The sequence below is a fragment of the Lissotriton vulgaris genome, chromosome 3_1, assembly GCF_964263255.1.
Source record: "Lissotriton vulgaris chromosome 3_1, aLisVul1.2, whole genome shotgun sequence".
NCBI classification, from domain to species: Eukaryota; Metazoa; Chordata; class Amphibia; order Caudata; family Salamandridae; genus Lissotriton; species Lissotriton vulgaris.
This window is the reverse complement of record NC_141689.1, coordinates 1779189974-1779208772: the sequence shown is the minus strand read 5'-3', so window position 1 is coordinate 1779208772 and position 18799 is coordinate 1779189974. Positions and strand designations below refer to the sequence as shown.

At 47.0% G+C, this 18799-nt stretch overlaps 1 protein-coding gene across 1 annotated transcript in view; it reads left to right on the top strand.

The window, feature by feature from the left end:
• LOC147728440 (uncharacterized) overlaps positions 1-18799 on the top strand; it is a 100922-nt gene that overhangs the window by 42221 nt on the left and 39902 nt on the right. The window contains exons 2-4 of the mRNA XM_086963799.1: positions 12835-12923; positions 14460-14526; positions 15764-15851. Of these exons, the coding sequence (XP_086819925.1) occupies positions 12835-12923; positions 14460-14526; positions 15764-15851 (244 nt within the window). The remainder of the gene's footprint in view (positions 1-12834; positions 12924-14459; positions 14527-15763; positions 15852-18799) is intronic.

The window sequence follows — 18799 nt, the reverse complement described above, 5'->3', positions numbered from 1 at the left end:
CCAGGTACTGCATTTCGAGCTCTACAATCCTTAATGAAGTGTCCCCCTTTTCCACAATACATGCACTGTTTCAGTCTTCGTCCTTTGTCTCTTTCTTCCTGTGAAAGGGGACCTCGAATACCTCCTATCTGCATAGGTTCAGCACCTTCAGTTATCTTAGGATGTTCATCAGCAGGGTGTGAGAAGTTGGCCCGATATGCAGCGTTCGCTCTTCTAGCGACCACTATGTATCGTTCCAAACGACCCTTATGGTGATTGGTTGTAAGTCAACCTTAGACCAGCTATCCTAGTAGCGTGGATACGAGCAGTCTTCGGGCTAAACTCTAGAGGGCGTGTTAAGCCAGCTGTTATACCATCACATACCCCTTGAACACCAAGTGAAAGGACACCACACAAGTGTTATGAAAATAAACAGTATATTTATTAGAATCACAACAGCCCTGTACTCTTTATGAGGACAGGGTACTAAGCACAGAACCAAAGCTCTTAGAAAATACTTCAAGTGCACAATTTAAAACAAGTGCACGAGGGCACGGAAAGTTTAGCGGTCTCGGGCGGACCCGATAAGGCAAGTCGGAAGCGAGGGACTCGGGACCCTAGAGTAAGGAGGCTATGCAGGCACCGAAATGCCGAAGTTACCTAGTCACGAGGGCTGCGGCTGCACAAGTCTTACAGGCGTCGGGGTCTTTGCTGACGAGCCAGGAGCCGGAAGGAAAGGAGTTGCTGGCCGGCGACCAGTGATGAATAGATCGTAGTGATCCAAGCCTGGATCAGTGATCGTTGATACCTGAAAGCAGAGGGGACCAAGTTCGTACTACTAGCCAGTAGTCAGAGGGTACCAGGAAGGCACCGGATGGCCGTCACCTCGACTAGGTGAGTGGGCGACGCTAGGCTCTGCAGTCTCAGGGACCAGGAGGCGTTGTCGGCGACCAGGATGGAGGTGCGAGCTGTCCCACGAAGGTTGATGCTGTCGGCGTCGCTGGGCCCAGGATTGGGGCAACAAGCCTTGGCAGATCTCAGGGCCACATGGTGAGCCTAAGATGGCGTCTTGAGTGGACCAGGAGGGTCCGGGGTGCTCCTCTCGAAAAAGGGAGCAAGGGCTGATCTGGAGCAACCAGACCAGCAGCGTTGGTTGTCGGATGTCGTCAAAGAAGGGCACAAGCCAGCGGCTAGTGACCAGACAACGTGCTGAGCAGCGAGCAGAAGGGCCCAACGCAGATCGTGGAGATGCTGGGAGACTGCACTTCGGTGCTGGAGCTACTCAGGGTCGGGGCTTCTCGGACCCCAGAGCACTCACGAGAGAATTGCTTCGATGGTCGTGCTGGTTAAGAAAGCGTGCAGGTTTTGATGATGGCCGGTCCCTCGAGGTCTCGTCGCACCCACAGATCTCAGCTGAGCTGACGACGTGGGTAGAGGTCAGAGGTGCCAGGGAAGCCAGTTCTTGTCGAGCTGGGCTGTCGGATCCTTGAGGAAGGACTTGCAGCAAACCGCAGAGTTCTTAGATGGTGCCTGCGGATGCAGGGTGACTACTCCTTAGCCACAAGGGAGAAATCTTGAGAAGAGTCTCGAAGTCCTTTCATAGAAAGTATTCTTGATTCAAAGATGATCTGATTTGGAAGGGTCCCCGCTCTGGCCTTTATCCTAAAGAAAGGGGTGGGTACATGACTAGGTCCTGCCCTAAGGGTGGGACCAGGAAGGGGGGTAGTTACACCCCTCTCCCCCTGCTGGACTTTCCCCAGATCAGGGGCTGCGCGCCCCTGGAACTGGTTCTAGCCGGCAGATGCGTAGTGAGCACCGGGGTGCCACTCCGCAGTCACCTTCTTGCAAAGCCCTACCTACCCAGAATACACAAACCCTGTCTGGGACGGTGCGAACACCGCCCTTGACAGGAAACCCTTTGTCCAAGCTCTCCTCGCTGGAAGGACTCCCAGCAGCAGGAGGTCAGACTTGTGTCTGTGGTGGCAGCGTCCATTTTGTGGAGCTGAGGCTTCAGTTAACTTTAACCGGGGTTCACAGTTACGTACATGTCGTGTCCCTCTAGAAGGGCGGAATGCTAACCTCGTCGCCAGTATTGATGAGGGGGCAGCATCCCGATTCGTATGACACCTTACTCGACATGTCTTGATAACGCGATACCGAAGTTACCGATATGATACGCGTTATCATGGAACAGCCATTGGGTCTTGGTTCCGCAAGCTGCAACTGGGCTCGGCTCGTGCCAGAGCCCAATTCACACGGTTCCATGCACTCTGCCTTCAGGATTGTCAAGGCCTGCCATAGGAGTGACTGAGAGGAACTCGGGTGTCCATTTTAAGGTTAGGTATAGGGTTACTACACCTACAGCAACGGGCGAGGACGCCACGTGGCCCCAGCTGTCGTGCAGCCAGTTGTGTCAGATTTAGAGGGCCATCCAGGGGTGGCATAATACATGCTTCAGCCCCTGGTAGGCCCTGGGTACACCGATGCCCTGAGTTACAGGGTCTGACAGGGTGGCCCAGTTCCAATTGGGTATGCACCTAAGGTACACGTCAATTTAGCGAGAGAACAGCTAGGCTGTGGGTCTGATTGGCAGGCCCACAGCCCGAGAAAGTCGTAAACCAGTGAAACAAAAGCAAAAAGTCCGGGTGATCATAGGATTGCAGACCCTACTCTCCTACATGACCCCCCCCCCCCCAAACGTTGGGACAATAAGCTAACCTTGACCACGTGAGTCTTCTTGTTCTAAGTGGAAATACCTGGAGAGCCCATCTGCATTGCCATGATCAGTGCCAGGTCTATGCTCCACTGTGAAGTCCATCCCCTGTAGGGAAATGGACCACCTAAGCAGTTTGGGGTTTTCACCCTTCATCTGATTTAGCCATAGGAGGGGCTTATGGTCGGTCTGAATCTTGAAATGAGTGCCAAACAAGTATGGCCTCAGTTTCTTCAGGGCCCACACCCCAGCGAAGGCCTCCCTCTCTGTAGCTGACCAATTTTTCTCTTTGGGGGTCAGCCGCCTGCTTATAAAAGCAATGGGCTGGTCATTACCATCAAAATTCAGTTGAGATAGAACAGCTCCCACACCCAACTCAGAAGCATCTGTTTGGACAATGAATGGTTTGGAGTAGTCTGGACTCTTGAGGATAGGTGCCGTGCACATGGCCTGTTTTAGGTCATCGAATGCTTTTTGACAGCTCGCTGTCCACTGAACCTTTTTTGGCATTTTCTTACTCGTCAGTTCATTGAGCGGAGTCACAATCGATCCGTAATTCCTGACGAACTTCCGGTAGTAACCAGTCAGGCCCAAGAAAGCTCGAACCTGAGTCTGGGTGGTTGGAGGAGCCCAGTCCCTGATTGACTGTATCTTGCTCTCCAGTGGTTGAACTTGGCCTCCACAGACGAGGTGGCCCAAGTATACAACCTGTGTCTGCCCTATCTGGCACTTAGTAGCCTTGATAGTGAGACCTGCTGCTTGAAGAGCCTCTAACACTTTCCGCAGGTGGACCAGGTGATCCTCCCAGGTGGAGCTAAAGACAGCAATATCGTCAAGATACGCCGCACAGAAGTCATCCAGCCCGGTGAGAACGTGATTCACCAACCGTTGGAAGGTGGCAGGTGCATTTTTCAAACCAAAGGGCATCACCACGAACTGATAATGCCCACCAGGGGTAGAAAATGTGGTTTTAGGCTTGGCGTCCTCAGCTAACCTGATTTGCCAATACCCAGCTGTCAGGTCAAACGTACTTAAGTAGTTGGCCGAAGCCAATCTATCGATAAGCTCGTCTGCCCTTGGTATTGGGTGGGCGTCAGTCTTAGTGACTGCATTGAGACCCCTGTAGTCTACGCAGAACCTCATCTCTTTCTTACCGCCCGGGGTGTGAGGTTTCGGCACGAGAACTACGGGACTAGCCCAAGGGCTATCCGAGGGTTCAATGACTCCCAGCTCCAACATTTTCTGCACTTCACTCTTGATGCAGTCTCTAACGTGATCAGGCTGCCGGTAGATTTTACTCTTGACGGGCAAGCTGTCACCAGTGTCAACCTCATGGGTGCACCAATTGGTCTGACTGGGTGTTAGAGAGAACATATGCCGGAAGGATTGAAGAACCTGTTTACAATCCTCCTGTTGATGTTCGGAGAGGCTGCCACAAAAGACAACACCATCTACCGATCCATCGTCAGGATTCTGAGTGAGCAGGTCGGGGAGAGGGTCACTCTCCTCCTCCTGTCCCTCATCTATGGCCATGAGCAAACTCATGTCCTTCCTGTCGACATATGCCTTGAGCCTGTTGACATGGAGCACCCTGTGGGGGCTCCGGGGAGTTCCCAGGCCTACCAGGTAGGTGACCTCTCCCTTTTTCTCCAGGATGGTGTAGGGCCCGGACCACTTGTCCTTGAGTGCTGCTGGGGCCACTGGCTCCAACACCCACACCTTCTGTCCGGGCTGGTAAACAGTCAAGACAGCCTTTTGGTCATGCCAAGCTTTTTGGAGTTCTTGGCTGGCCTTAAGGTTTTCGGATGCCTTCTCCATGTATTCAGCCATCCGCGAGCGGAGACCAAGCACATAGTCCACTATGTTGGTTGCAGGCTTTTTGAGAGGTCTCTCCCATCCTTCCTTCACCAAACACAGGGGTCCTCTTACAGGATGCCCGTACAAAAGTTCAAAAGGGCTGTAGCCAACCCCCTTCTGTGGGACTTCTCTGTAAGCGAATAAAAGGCAAGGGATCAGGACGTCCCATCTACGCCGAAGCTTTTCAGGTAGTCCATGAATCATCCCTTTCAGGGTCCTGTTGAATCTCTCAACAAGCCCATTGCATTGCGGATGATAGGGCGTAGTGAACTTGTAGTTGACACCACATTCCTTCCACATAACAGTTAAGTAGCTCGACATAAAGTTTGCACCTCTGTCGGAGACGACCTCCTTAGGGAAGCCCACTCTGGAGAATACTCCAACTAGGGCTCTTGCCACAACAGGCGCTGTAGTGGTCCTAAGGGGAATAGCTTCAGGATACCTGGTGGCATGATCCACTACCACCAGTATAAACTTGTGCCCTGATGCTGTTGGTGGTTCCATGGGACCGACGATGTCAATCCCCACCCGTTCAAAGGGCACCCCCACCACAGGCATTGGTATAAGGGGGGCCTTTGTCGTGCCACCTGACTTACCACTGGCTTGGCAAGTGACACAGGAGCGGCAAAACTCCTTGGTATCTTCGTTCATGTGAGGCCAGTGAAAGTGTGAGACAAGCCTGTCCCACGTCTTCGTCTGGCCTAAGTGTCCTGCTAAGGGAATCTCGTTGGCCAAGGTAAGGAGGAAACCACGCTGAGACAAGGGGACGACCAGCCTCCTGGTCATGCCAGGCTTGGGGTCTCTTGCCTCAGTGTACAGGAGTCCATCTTCCCAGTATACCTTGTGGGTACCTGTGGCGTTCCCAGCAGCCTCAGCAGCAGCCTGCTGTCTGAGGGGTTCAAGAGAAGGGCAGTCTAACTGGTCCTTCCCCAGGTCCTCTTGTGTGGGTCCCCCTGAGCCCAGAAACTCAACTTGATCAAGTTCAAGTTCTTTAGGTTCAGTTTCCCGCAATTCCTGGAGGTCAGCCTCCTCTGAGACCTGATCCTCGACCTGGGGCAAGGGGGAAGGCGAAGCCTTAACCCGACTGCTCTTCTTCTTGGGTGGTGTCTGGTCCGTTGTTCCAGGATCCAGCACCTGTTCAGTGGGGCATCGTCTGACCTGTGACCTGGTCACAGCAAACACGTGTGCTGGCAAGCCTAACATCTCTATGTGAGTCTGTTGCTCCACTTCTGACCATTGTGACGACTCCAAATCATTGCCCAACAAACAATCCACTGGGAGGTCTGAACTAACAACAACCTTTTTCTGGCCATTTACCCCTCCCCAGGAGAAAGCAACAATCGCCATACTATGACTGGTAGTGACGTTGCTGGCATTGGTCACCAGGAAATCTGTACCTGGCATGATCTGTCCAGGGTCCACAAAGTTAGGCGTCACCATGGTGACGCTGGCACAAGTGTCCCTATAGGCCTGAGCCATTCTGCCATTTATTAAAGGCGTCTGTCGGTATTTGCCCAAAGTATTGGGACTGACATCAGGGGATATATCCACATCCCCTGTACAGACAAGGACAGCCTGAGTGAGTGCACCAGCTAAGCTGTCACACCCCTCAGAACCCAAGGTTAACCCAACTAGCCCCTTGGGAGGCGCACTACTACTGCTGGCTGTACTAGGGGCACAGGTGCCTTAGGGGCTGCAGTAGCAGGAGTCTGCCCTCCTTTCTTGGTGCACTCACTAAACCAGTGAGTTTTACTTTTACAGTATTGGCACCACCTTTTCGATTGGCCTTCTTGATTCTTCTTTTTCTGGGAAGCCTGACCCCCCCCCCCCTCTTTGGGTTGTTGGGGACCTGACGAAGACTTCTGGTCAGTTTGTTCCCCTTTCGAATCTTTACCCTTCTGGTCTGCTTTCTTCTGACCACCCTGGTTCTGGCCCTGGTTTTGCTTAACCCTTGTTCTGACCCATCTGTCTGCCTTCTTTCCCAATTCTTGGGGAGAGGTCAGATCCGAGTCGACAAGGTGCTGATGCAACAACTGGTTCTGACAATTGTTTAAAATCTGTTCTCGCATGATCAAATTATACAATCCTGTGTAATCAGTAACCTTACTGCCCAGCAACCAGCCCTCCAAAGCCTTAGTGGCACAATCAACGAAATCAGACCAGTCCTGAGACTGAGTTTTCTGGGTATCCCTGAACAGCAACCTGTACTGCTCAGTGGTTAGGCCGAACCCATCAATCAGTGTGTTCTTCAGGATCTGGTAATTGTTAGCGTCCTCGACTCTAGTAGTGAGGAGCTTATCTCTACCTTTACCGTCAAAGGAGAGCCACAAGATAGCTGCCCACTGACTCTGGGGGATGCACTGTACATAGCAGGCCCGCTTCAAAGCAGTAATCCATTTGTGGATGTCGTCCCCTTGCTTAAAGGGGGCACTATCTTATTCAGGTGCTTAGTGTCTAAACTCCTGGGTTCCCGTGGGGGAATGCTGCCACCAGTGGGAATTGTCCCACTCAACTCTTGCTCTCGAGCAAAGGCGAGTCTCTCTTTGGCTAGGGCAAGTTCTTCCCTCTCGATCCGCAGATTGACTTCCCTCTCCTTTGCTTCGTACATTCTCCTCTGAGGTGATGTCATCCCTCTTCGAGCAGAACCTCGAGAGCCATTGGTTCGAGCGGATCTGTTAGAGCCTCTCGACAGAGACCTAACTCGTCCGTTCCCAATGTTAAGCTGGCCCGAGAGAGGGCCCAGGGGTCCCCCAGTACCAATCTCGTGCCGGCTTAAGTTGTCCTGAGTTAGCTGACTAACTATGACTGGACCTTTGTCTGCCTCGTCCCCAGATGTCTCTGGTTCCTCGTCCTCCTCTTCATCCTCGGCGGAGAGATGGATAAGGTCAGGGTCACCTCGGGTTCCCTCGAGGGGCGGCATCTCCATTTCTGGATGAGAAGGGTCGGTGTTACCCGCCCTCCTAGCATCATAAGTCTCCAAGAGACCAATCAGAAACGGAATGGTAGGGTTTGCACCCTGTTTTAACTTCCGAGATGTACAGATCTGTCGCATCTCGTGGAAGCTAAGTGCAGCATATCTGGAGGTGACCTGTGGAGGGTCGACTGACACAAGGGGAGACTCAGAGTTTCCTCCTTTGTCCGACATGCTGCTTCTAGTGTGGTGTAAATGATGCACCTACCTACACTATGGGTTTACCTACTGATCCCTTGCTAAGAGTTGTAGCCAAGGTGTGCTAAGCCTTGAGGAGCTACAACAGCTGGTTCAGTAGAACTCAGAGTATTCTAAGCTAAGTTATATGTACCTGGAGTACTTATGTGATCTTTCACAAGATATTCTTAGGATACGCGCGGTAAAACAACAGCAAGCTCAAATCCCAACCGCTGCTCACCAATGTGAGAAGTTGGCCCGATATGCAGCGTTCGCTCTTCTAGTGACCACTATGTATCGTTCCAAACGACCCTTATGGTGATTGGTTGTAAGTCAACCTTAGACCAGCTATCCTAGTAGCGTGGATACGAGCAGTCTTCGGGCTAAACTCTAGAGGGCATGTTAAGCCAGCTGTTATACCATCACATACCCCTTGAACACCAAGTGAAAGGACACCACACAAGTGTTATGAAAATAAACAGTATATTTATTAGAATCACAACAGCCCTGTACTCTTTATGAGGACAGGGTACTAAGCACAGAACCAAAGCTCTTAGAAAATACTTCAAGTGCACAATTTAAAACAAGTGCCCGAGGGTACGGAAAGTTTAGCGGTCTCGGGCGGACCCGATAAGGCAAGTCGGAAGCGAGGGACTCGGGACCCTAGAATAAGGAGGCTATGCAGGCACCGAAATGCCGAAGTTACCTAGCCACGAGGGCTGCGGCTGCACAAGTCTTACAGGCGTCGGGGTCTTCGCTGACAAGCCAGGAGCCGGAAGGAAAGGAGTTGCTGGCCGGCGACCAGTGATGAATAGTTCGTAGTGATCCAAGCCTGGATCAGTGATCGTTGATACCTGAAAGCAGAGGGGACCAAGTTCGTACTACTAGCCAGTAGTCAGAGGGTACCAGGAAGGCACCGGCTGGCCGTCACCTCGACTAGTTGAGTGGGCGACGCTAGGCTCTGCAGTCTCACGGACCAGGAGGCGTTGTCGGCGACCAGGATGGAGGTGCGAGCTGTCCCATGAAGGTTGATGCTGTCGGCGTCGCTGGGCCCAGGATTGGGGCAACAAGCCTTGGCAGATCTCAGGGCCACGTGGTGGGCCTAAGATGGCGTCTTGAGTGGACCAGGAGGGTCCGGGGTGCTCCTCTCGAAAAAGGGAGCAAGGGCCGATCTGGAGCAACCAGACCAGCAGCGTTGGTTGTCGGATGTCGTCAAAGAAGGGCACAAGCCAGCGGCTAGTGTCCAGACAACGTGCTGAGCAGCGAGCAGAAGGGCCCCACGCAGATCGTGGAGATGCTGGGAGACTGCACTTTGGTGCTGGAGCTACTCAGGGTCGGGGCTTCTCGGACCCCAGAGCACTCACCAGAGAATTGCTTCGATGGTCGTGCTGGTTAAGAAAGCGTGCAGGTTTTGATGATGGCCGGTCCATCGAGGTCTCGTCGCACCCACAGATCTCAGCTGAGCTGACGACGTGGGTAGAGGTCAGAGGTGCCAGGGAAGCCGGTTCTCGTCGAGCTGGGCCGTCGGATCCTTGAGGAAGGACTTGCAGCAAACCGCAGAGTTCTTAGATGGTGCCTGCGGATGCAGGGTGACTACTCCTTAGCCACAAGGGAGAAATCTTGAGAAGAGTCTCGAAGTCCTTTCGTAGAAAGTATTCTTGATTCAAAGATGATCTGATTTGGAAGGGTCCCCGCTCCGGCCTTTATCCTAAAGAAAGGGGTGGGTACATGACTAGGTCCTGCCCTAAGGGTGGGACCAGGAAGGGGGGTAGTTACACCCCTCTCCCCCTGCTGGACTTTCCCCAGGTCAGGGGCTGCGCGCCCCTGGAACTGGTTCTAGCCGGCAGATGCGTAATGAGCACCGGGGTGCCACTCCGCAGTCACCTTCTTGCAAAGCCCTACCTACCCAGAATACACAAACCCTGTCTGGGACGGTGCGAACACCGCCCTTGACAGGAAACCCTTTGTCCAAGCTCTCCTCGCTGGAAGGACTCCCAGCAGCAGGAGGTCAGACTTGTGTCTGTGGTGGCAGCGTCCATTTTGTGGAGCTGAGGCTTCAGTTAACTTTAACCGGGGTTCACAGTTACGTACATGTCGTGTCCCTCTAGAAGGGCGGAATGCTAACCTCGTCGCCAGTATTGATGAGGGGGCAGCATCCCGATTCGTATGACACCTTACTCGACATGTCTTGATAACGCGATACCGAAGTTACCGATATGATACGCGTTATCATGGAACAGCCATTGGGTCTTGGTTCCGCAAGCTGCAACCGGGCTCGGCTCGTGCCAGAGCCCAATTCACACGGTTCCATGCACTCTGCCTTCAGGATTGTCAAGGCCTGCCATAGAAGTGACTGAGAGGAACTCGGGTGTCCATTTTAAGGTTAGGTATAGGGATACTACACCTACAGCAACGGGCGAGTACGCCACGTGGCCCCAGCTGTCGTGCAGCCAGTTGTGTCAGATTTAGATGGCCATCCAGGGGTGGCATAATACATGCTTCAGCCCCTGGTAGGCCCTGGGTACACCGATGCCCTGAGTTACAGGGTCTGACAGGGTGGCCCAGTTCCAATTGGGTATGCACCTAAGGTACACGTCAATTTAGCGAGAGAACAGCTAGGCTGTGGGTCTGATTGGCAGGCCCACAGCCCGAGAAAGTCATAAACCAGTGAAACAAAAGCAAAAAGTCCGGGTGATCATAGGATTGCAGACCCTACTCTCCTACACAGGGCTCCTAACTCGGGGAAAAAAGTATCGACCATCCCCTCTATTTCTGTCCCCTTTTCGTTGTAAGAGACGATGATCCAACTGAACAGTTAGATCTATCAATTCTTCACAGGTATTGGGAAGTTGGACCACTTGAGACAGGACGTCCTTCAGTTCCCCCCTTAATCCTTGATAGAACAAGGAAATCCTTTTTGCAGGAGGCCATTCGGTTTCTACCACTAACCTATTAAAGGTGTTAATATATGATAGAAGATCTTGTGTTCCCTGCCTCAGGGTAATCAACTCCCTGTCTAAAGTCAACATGTGGGATTTCCTATCGAAAAGTTTTCGAAGCTCCAAACAGAAATCAGGAAAACTACGCAATACTGGATTGTTTCTTTCTAGTAAGGGTATCGTCCAACTTGCAGCGTTCACACCCACATAGGACATCATAAAGGCAGTCTTGGCAGAGTCATCCTGGAATACCCCAGGTTTACATAAGTAATGTAACCTGCACTGATTCAGGAAAGTTTCGAATTTACGTGCATCCCCAAAGAACCGTTCAGGAGGAGCCAATAGTATTCCCATGTTCTGAATTATATGTACCGTCTGAGCAGGGTCAGTGGGAGAGGATGTTGCTGGCTGCGTTACATAAAACCCACCCCCTTCTGCACCTAGCGGAGTAGTGTACGTTGTGGATACCGGAGGAGGCAACGTAGCAGGCTTTATATAAGGAACCCCCCAGCGCTTACCCGGGAAAGTCCTGCTACCTCCCTCCGGAGAATGCCTACTTCTTTATACAAGGCCTGGTTCTCTGATCTGGAAGTAGTTATCTCCAGCTGTAAGGCCGCTAAGCTTTCCACCACAGAGGTCGACCTCCATCGTCCAGGCTGGCTATATATACTTGGGCTTGTCAATCTATCAAGATTGGCTGTAGCTCAAGAATAGTAAAATAGCCACTAACCTTTTCCAGACGCCAAGCGGAGACGATGTGTGATGTAAGCCCCCTAGTCCCCCGAAACACGACCCCACACAGAGGCTAGATAGATACCTCTGCGTGAATTTGTGCCCCCAGGGAAAAAGGGAAAGGGAAAAAATAATAAAGTAGCTGTGGTTTCGGTGTATCACTCGTGGTCCTGGCCAGCCGTCAGCGAAGACCCCACAGTTGTGCACACTACAGGAGGAGGACAAAGAATGTGTATCAGTAATGCGTATAGAATATCTGGACTCATATATTTTCGATACTCTTATCCCTACTCACCCTTAGCTCACAAGCTGTCTCTTTGGTAATACTCTCTTCTCTATATATATATATTCAGGAACAGAATGATTCCACGGAATCCAAACACTTCAGAAATGTAACTCTTCTAATGATTCCAACCGTTAACAGTCATTAACCGGCATACTAGGCTAACAGCACTTCTTTCTTCTTTAATGGTATTTCTTCATACCACACTAAGCAGATTCCGGCGTTGCTGAAGCTTTTCTCGTTTCACAAACTTCATCTTTATCAGATACAGTCTAATGAAGATAAATAAAAAGGCCAACCACGGGGAAAATAGTCTTTCAATTCTGTGTAGAACTTGCCACTAGGAAAAGCGTTAGAACAGAAGGCGTCTTTACTTCAGGCGCGCCTCTGAAAAACACTTTCACTGATATCTCGCATGCCCTTTTAAACACGTCTCTTGCGTTCAAAGTACAGCGGCTGCTCAGGACCTTTTTCAGAGTAATTAAATATTCACAAAAGATTGCAATCCTCGTTAAGCTTCCTCTAACACGAATACCTGACAATAAACAGGTTTTTCGAAGTCCTCCAGGAAATAAAGTTCGATGAATTTACACACTGGAATACAGCTTTTCTTCTTTCTTCAAGCTGAACTCCGGCGGGGAGCACCATCCGCCATCCCAACACCTCGAGGGAAAATTGACAAGCACTTTCTTGTTCTCTGGATGGCCCTTAAGTATGCACCGCCTTCTTTCTTCACCAGAGTCAAACCTAGGGATGCTGGGACATGTAGTTTTGTGCATTTTGTCCTCAATATTGCGCTTTTCTCAGGATAACAGTGAAGATGTTTCTTAATGCGCCAAGAAATCGCTACAGGGGTGTAATTTACTATTCTATCTCCAACAAGGTGTAGCAGTAAGGAAATTGTGGGCTAGTGTAGTGGTACTATTTAGTATTCTAACTCCAGGAAGGTGCTGCAGTAGGGAAAGTGAGGGATAGTGTAGGGGTGTAATTTACTAGTCTAACTCCAGGAAGGTGCAGCAGAAGTGAAACTTAGGGATAGTATAGGGGTGTGATATACTATTTTAAGTCCTGTGAGTTGAATTTGTAATGAAAGGGATAGATAGTGCAGAGGAAGGCAGCCATGTAAACATTTTTAAAGAATAAAAACAATCTATAACATATTCTATCTTTTCAATCTTTACAGATTCACAACTACATTCCAAAGAAAACCAAAGCAAAGCCAATAGAACGAAAACAGTTACAAGGAAAAAGGCAATACCTCCAGCTAAAAAGGTAAAACAGATCAAAATACAATAATATGAAAGTAAACATAGAGCAAAATTTTAGTATTGTAACTCCAGGAAGATGCAGCAGTAGGGAAAGTGAGGGATAGTGAAGGGGTGTAATTTCCTATTCTAACTCCGGGAAAGTGTAGCAGTAGAGAAAGTGAAGGATTCTGTAGGGGTGTAATTTACTATTCTAACTCCAGGAAGGTGTAGCAGTAGGGAAAGTGTGGGATAGTGTAGGGGTGTAGTTTACTATTCTAACTCAATAAAAGTGTAGCAGTAGGGAAAGTAAAGGATACTGTAGGGGTGTAATTTACTATTCTAACTCAAGGAAGGTGTAGCAGTAGAGAAAGTGTGGGATAGTGTAGGGGTGTAATTTACTATGCTAACTCTAACAAGGTGCAGCAGTAGGGAAAGAGTGGGATAGTGTATGGGTGTAATTTACTATTCTAACTCCAGGAAGGTGCAGCAGTAGGGAAAATGTGGAATAGTGTAGGGATACCATTTACTATTCTAACTCCATGAAGGTGCAGCATCAGGGTAAGTGAGGAATAGTGTAGGGGTGTAATTTACTATTCTAACTCCAGGAAAGTACAGCAAAAGAGAAAGTGTGGGATAGTGTAGGGTGTAATATACTATTCTAAGTCCTGTGAGTTGAATCTGTAATGAAAGGGAAAGACAGTGCAGAGGAATACAGTCATGTAAACATTTTTAAAGAATATAATAAATCTATAACATATTCTTTCTTTTCAATCTTTACAGATTCACAACTACCTTCCAAAGAAAACCAAAGCAAAGCCAATAGAACGAAAACAGTTACCAGAAAAAGGCAATACCTCCAACTAAAAAGGTAAAACAGATCAAAATGCAATAATATGAAAGTAAACATAGGGCAATATTTTAGTATTGTAACTCCAGGAAGATGCAGCAGTAGGGAAAGTGAGGGATAGTGAAAGGGTGTAATTTCCTATTCTAACTCCTGGAAAGTGTAGCAGTAGGGAAAGTGAAGGATTCTGTAGGGGTGCAATTTACTATTCTAACTCCAGGAAGGTGTCGCAGTAGGGAAAGTGTGGGATAGTGTTGTGGTGTAATTTACTATTCTAACTCCAACAAGGTGCAGCGGTAGGGAAAGTGTGGGATAGTGTATGGGTGTAATGTACTATTCTAACTACAGGAAGGTGCAGCAGTAGGGAAAGTGTGGAATAGTGTAGGGGTGCCATTTACTATTCTATCTCCAGGAAGGTGCAGCAGTAGGATAAGTGTGGAATAGTGTAGGGGTACCATTTACTATTCTAACTCCATGAAGGTGCAGCATTAGCGTAAGTGAGGGATAGTGTAGGGGTGTAATTTACTAATCTAACTCCAGGAAGATGCAGCAGAAGGGAAAGTGAGGGATAGTGTAGGGGTGAAATATACTATTCTAAGTCCTGTGAGTTGAATCTGTAATGAAAGGGAAAGACAGTGCAGAGGAATACAGTCATGTAAACATTTTTAAAGAATATAAAAAAATCTATAACATATTCTTTCTTTTCAATCTTTTCAGATTCACAACTACCTTCCAAAGAAAACCAAAGCAAAGCCAATAGAACGAAAACAGTTTCCAGAAAAAGGCAATACCCCTAACTAAAAAGGTAAAACAGATCAAAATGCAATAATATGAAACTAAACATAGAGCAATATTTTAGTATTGTAACTCCAGGAAGGTGCAGCAGTAGGGAAAGTGAGGGATACTGTAGGGGTGTAATTTTCTATTCTAACTCCAGGAAAGTGTAGAAGTAGGGAAAGTGAAGGATAGTGTAGGGGTGTAATATACTATTTTAAGTCCTGTGAGTTGAATTTGTAATGAAAGGGATAAAAAGTGCAGAGGAATGCAGCCATGTAAACATTTTTAAAGAATAAAAACAATCTATAACATATTCTATATTTACAATCTTTAGAGATTCACAACTACCTTCCAAAGAAAACCAAAGCAAAGCCAATAGAACGAAAACAGTTACCAGAAAAAGGCAATACCTCCAACTAAAAAGGTAAAACAGATCAAAATGCAATAATATGAAAGTAAACATAGAGCAATATTTTAGCAGTGTAACTCCAGGAAGATGCAGCAGTAGGGAAAGGGAGGGATAGTGAAGGGGTGTAATTTCCTATTCTAACTCCTGGAAAGTGTAGCAGTAGGGAAAGTGAAGGATTCTGTAGGGGTGTAACTTACTATTCTAACTCCAGGAAGGTGTAGCAGTAGGGAAAGTGTGGGATAGTGTTGGGGTGTAATTTACTATTCTAACTCAATGAAAGTGTAGCAGTAGGAAAAGTAAAGGATACTGTAGGGGTGTAATTTACTATTCTAACTCCAGGAAGGTGTAGCAGTAGAGAAAGTGTGGGATAGTGTAGGGGTGTAATTTACTATTCTAACTCCAACAAGGTGCAACAGTAGGGAAAGAGTGGGAGAGTGTATGGGTGTAATTTACTATTCTAACTCCAGGAAGGTACAGCAGTAGGGAAAGTGTGGAATAGTGTAGGTGTTCCATTTACTATTCTATCTCCAGGAAGGTGTAGCAGTAGGGAAAGTGTGGAATAGTGTAGGGGTACCATTTACTATTCTAACTCCATGAAGGTGCAGCATTAGGGTAAGTGAGGAATAGTGTGGGGGTGTAATTTACTATTCTAACTCCAGGAAAGTGCTGCAAAAGAGAAAGTGAGGGATAGTGTAGGGGTGTAATATACTATTCTAAGTCCTGTGAGTTGAATCTGTAATGAAAGGGAAAGATAGTGCAGAGGAATACAGTCATGTAAACATTTTTAAAGAATATAAAAAATCTATAACATATTCTTTCTTTTCAATCTTTACAGATTCACAACTACCTTCCAAAGAAAACCAAAGCAAAGCCAATAGAACGAAAACAGTTACCAGAAAAAGGCAATACCTCCGACTAAAAAGGTAAAACAGATCAAAATGCAATAATATGAAAGTAAACATAGAGCAATATTTTAGTATTGTAACTCCAGGAAGATGCAGCAGTAGGGAAAGTGAGGGATAGTGAAAGGTTGTAATTTCCTATTCTAACTCCTGGAAAGTGTAGCAGTAGGGAAAGTGAAGGATTCTGTAGGGTGTAATTTCCTATTCTAACTCCAGGAAGGAGTCGCAGTAGGGAAAGTGTGGGATAGTGTTGTGGTGTAATTTACTATTCTAACTCCAACAAGGTGCAGCAGTAGGGAAAGATTGGGATAGTGTATGGGTGTAATTTACTATTCTAACTACAGGAAGGTGCAGCAGTAGGGAAAGTGTGGAATAGTGTAGGGGTGCCATTTACTGTTCTATCTCCAGGAAGGTGCAGCAGTAGGATAAGTGTGGAATAGTGTAGGGGTACCATTTACTATTCTAACTCCATGAAAATGCAGCATTAGCGTAAGTGAGGGATAGTGTAGGGGTGTAATTTACTATTCTAACTCCAGGAAGATGCAGCAGAAGGGAAAGTGAGGGATAGTGTAGGGGTGTAATATACTATTCTAAGTCCTGTGAGTTGAATCTGTAATGAAAGGGATAGATAGTGCAGAGGAATACAGTCATGTAAACATTTTAAAAGAATAAAAATATTGTAGAACATATTCTTTCTTTTCAATCTTTACAGATTCACAACTACCTTCCCTTTTCCAGAAAAAGGCAATACCCCCAACTAAAAAGGCAAAACAGATCAAAATGCAATAATATGAAAGTAAACATAGAGCAATATTTTAGTATTGTAACTCCTGTAAGGTGCAGCAGTAGGGAAAGTGAGGGATACTGTAGGAGTGTAATTTACTATTCTAACTCCAGGAAGGTGTAGCATTAGGAAAAGTGTGGGATAGTGTAGGGCTGTAATTTTCTATTCTAACTCCAACAAAGTGTAGCAGTATGGAAAGAGTAGGATAGTGTAGGGGTGTAATTTTCTATTCTAACTCCAACAAGGTGTAGCAGTAAGGAAAGTGAAGGATAGTGTAGGGGTGTAATTTACTATTCTAACTCCAGGAAGGTGCAGCAGTAGGGAAAGTGAGGGATAGTGAAGCGGTGTAATTTCCTATTCTAACTCCAGGAAGGTGTAGCAGTAGGGAAAGTGAGGGATACTGAAGGGGTGTCATTTACTATTCTCACTCCAGGAAGGTGTAGCAGTAGGGAAAGTGTGGGATAGTGTAGGGGTACCATTTACTATTCTAACTCCAACAAGGTGCAACAGTAGGGAAAGTAGTGTGGGATAGTGTAGGGGTACCATTTACTATTCTAACTCCTGGAAGGCGCTGCAGTAGAGTAAGTGAGGGATAGTGTAGGGGTACCATTTACTATTAAAACTCCAGTAAGGTACAGCAGTAGGGTAAATGTGGAATAGTGTAGGGGTACCATTTACTATTCCAACTCAAGAAAGGTGCAGCAGTAGGGTAAGTGAGGGATAGTGTAGGGGTGCAATTTACTATTCTAACTCCAGGAAGTTGTATCAGTAGCGTAAGTGTGGAATAGTATAGAGGTACCATTTACTATTCTAACTCCTGGAAGGTACAGCAGCAGGGTAAGTGAGGGATAAAGTAGAGGTGTAATTTACTATTCTAACTCCAGGAAGGTGTAGCAGTAGGGAAAGTGTTTGATAGTGTATGGGTGTAATTTACTATTCTAACTCCAGAAAAGTGAAGCAGTAGGGAAAATGAGGGATAGTGTAGGGGTATAATTTAGTATTCTAACTCCAAGAAGGTGCAGCAGCAGGGAAAGTGAGAGATAGTGTAGGGGTGTAAAATACTAATCTAACTTCAGGAAAATGCAGCAGTAGAGAAAGTGAGGGATAGTGTAGTGTTTGTAATTTACTATTCTAACTCCAGAAAGAGTCAACAGTAGGGAAAGTGTGTGATAGTGTAGTTTAAGATTAACATGTAAAAAATCACATAATAAAATCTTTTTTTCTATTTTTTTGACAGATAATGTCAACTCAAGAAACTGCATCCTACATAAAATCGAAAAAGGGAAACTGCTTGTTAAAACATGCTGAATATATATATTGTAAAGAAAGGATAAGTGAACCACGTAGACATTGGAGGTGTGTGCAATATTACTCATCCCACTGCAGTGGCAGAGTGGTTACTCTTGGTGAAACTATTATTAAAACCACAGATCATAACCACTCTGCCTCTGCAATGGAGATTGAAGTAAGGGAAATAATAAATGGAATGAAAGAAATTGCACGCACCTCCAATGACACTACTGGATCTATTTTAGGAGAAGTTGCACAGCCTGTCCCCAGTCATGTTGCTAGTAGTATGCCTATTATTCCCAATTTACGAACAATTATTCAAAGACAAAAGAGAGCAAGTAATACGCATACTACAACTCCTCATACCTTTTCTGACATTCAAATTCCTAATGAACTCACTATTTCTTTTTCTAATGAACCTTTCCTCCTGCATGACAACCAAAACCCTCATAAACGTATTCTTATCTTTAGTACACCCCGCAACCTTGTTAAGTTAGAGAACAGTGAAATTTTGATGATGGATGGGACGTTTAAAAGTACACCCCATCCTTTCACCCAAATTTACACTATTCACGCAAAGATTAACCACAATGTAATTCCCTTAGTTTATAGTTTGCTACCTGATAAGCAATCTGCAACCTACACTGAGCTTTTATCAGTCATTAAAAGCAAAACATCCAATAAAAGTCCTAGGAAGATAATTGTTGATTTTGAATTGGCTATGATCAATGTGATCACTAAAACGTACACGGATACCCAAATTCAGGGATGTTTTTTTCATTTTTCCCAGGCATTCTGGCGTAAACTACAAAAAACATCCCTGGTTGCAGATTACTCAACTGATAGCAAACTACAGTTCGAATTAAAAAAACTTACAGCTCTTTACTTTGTTCCT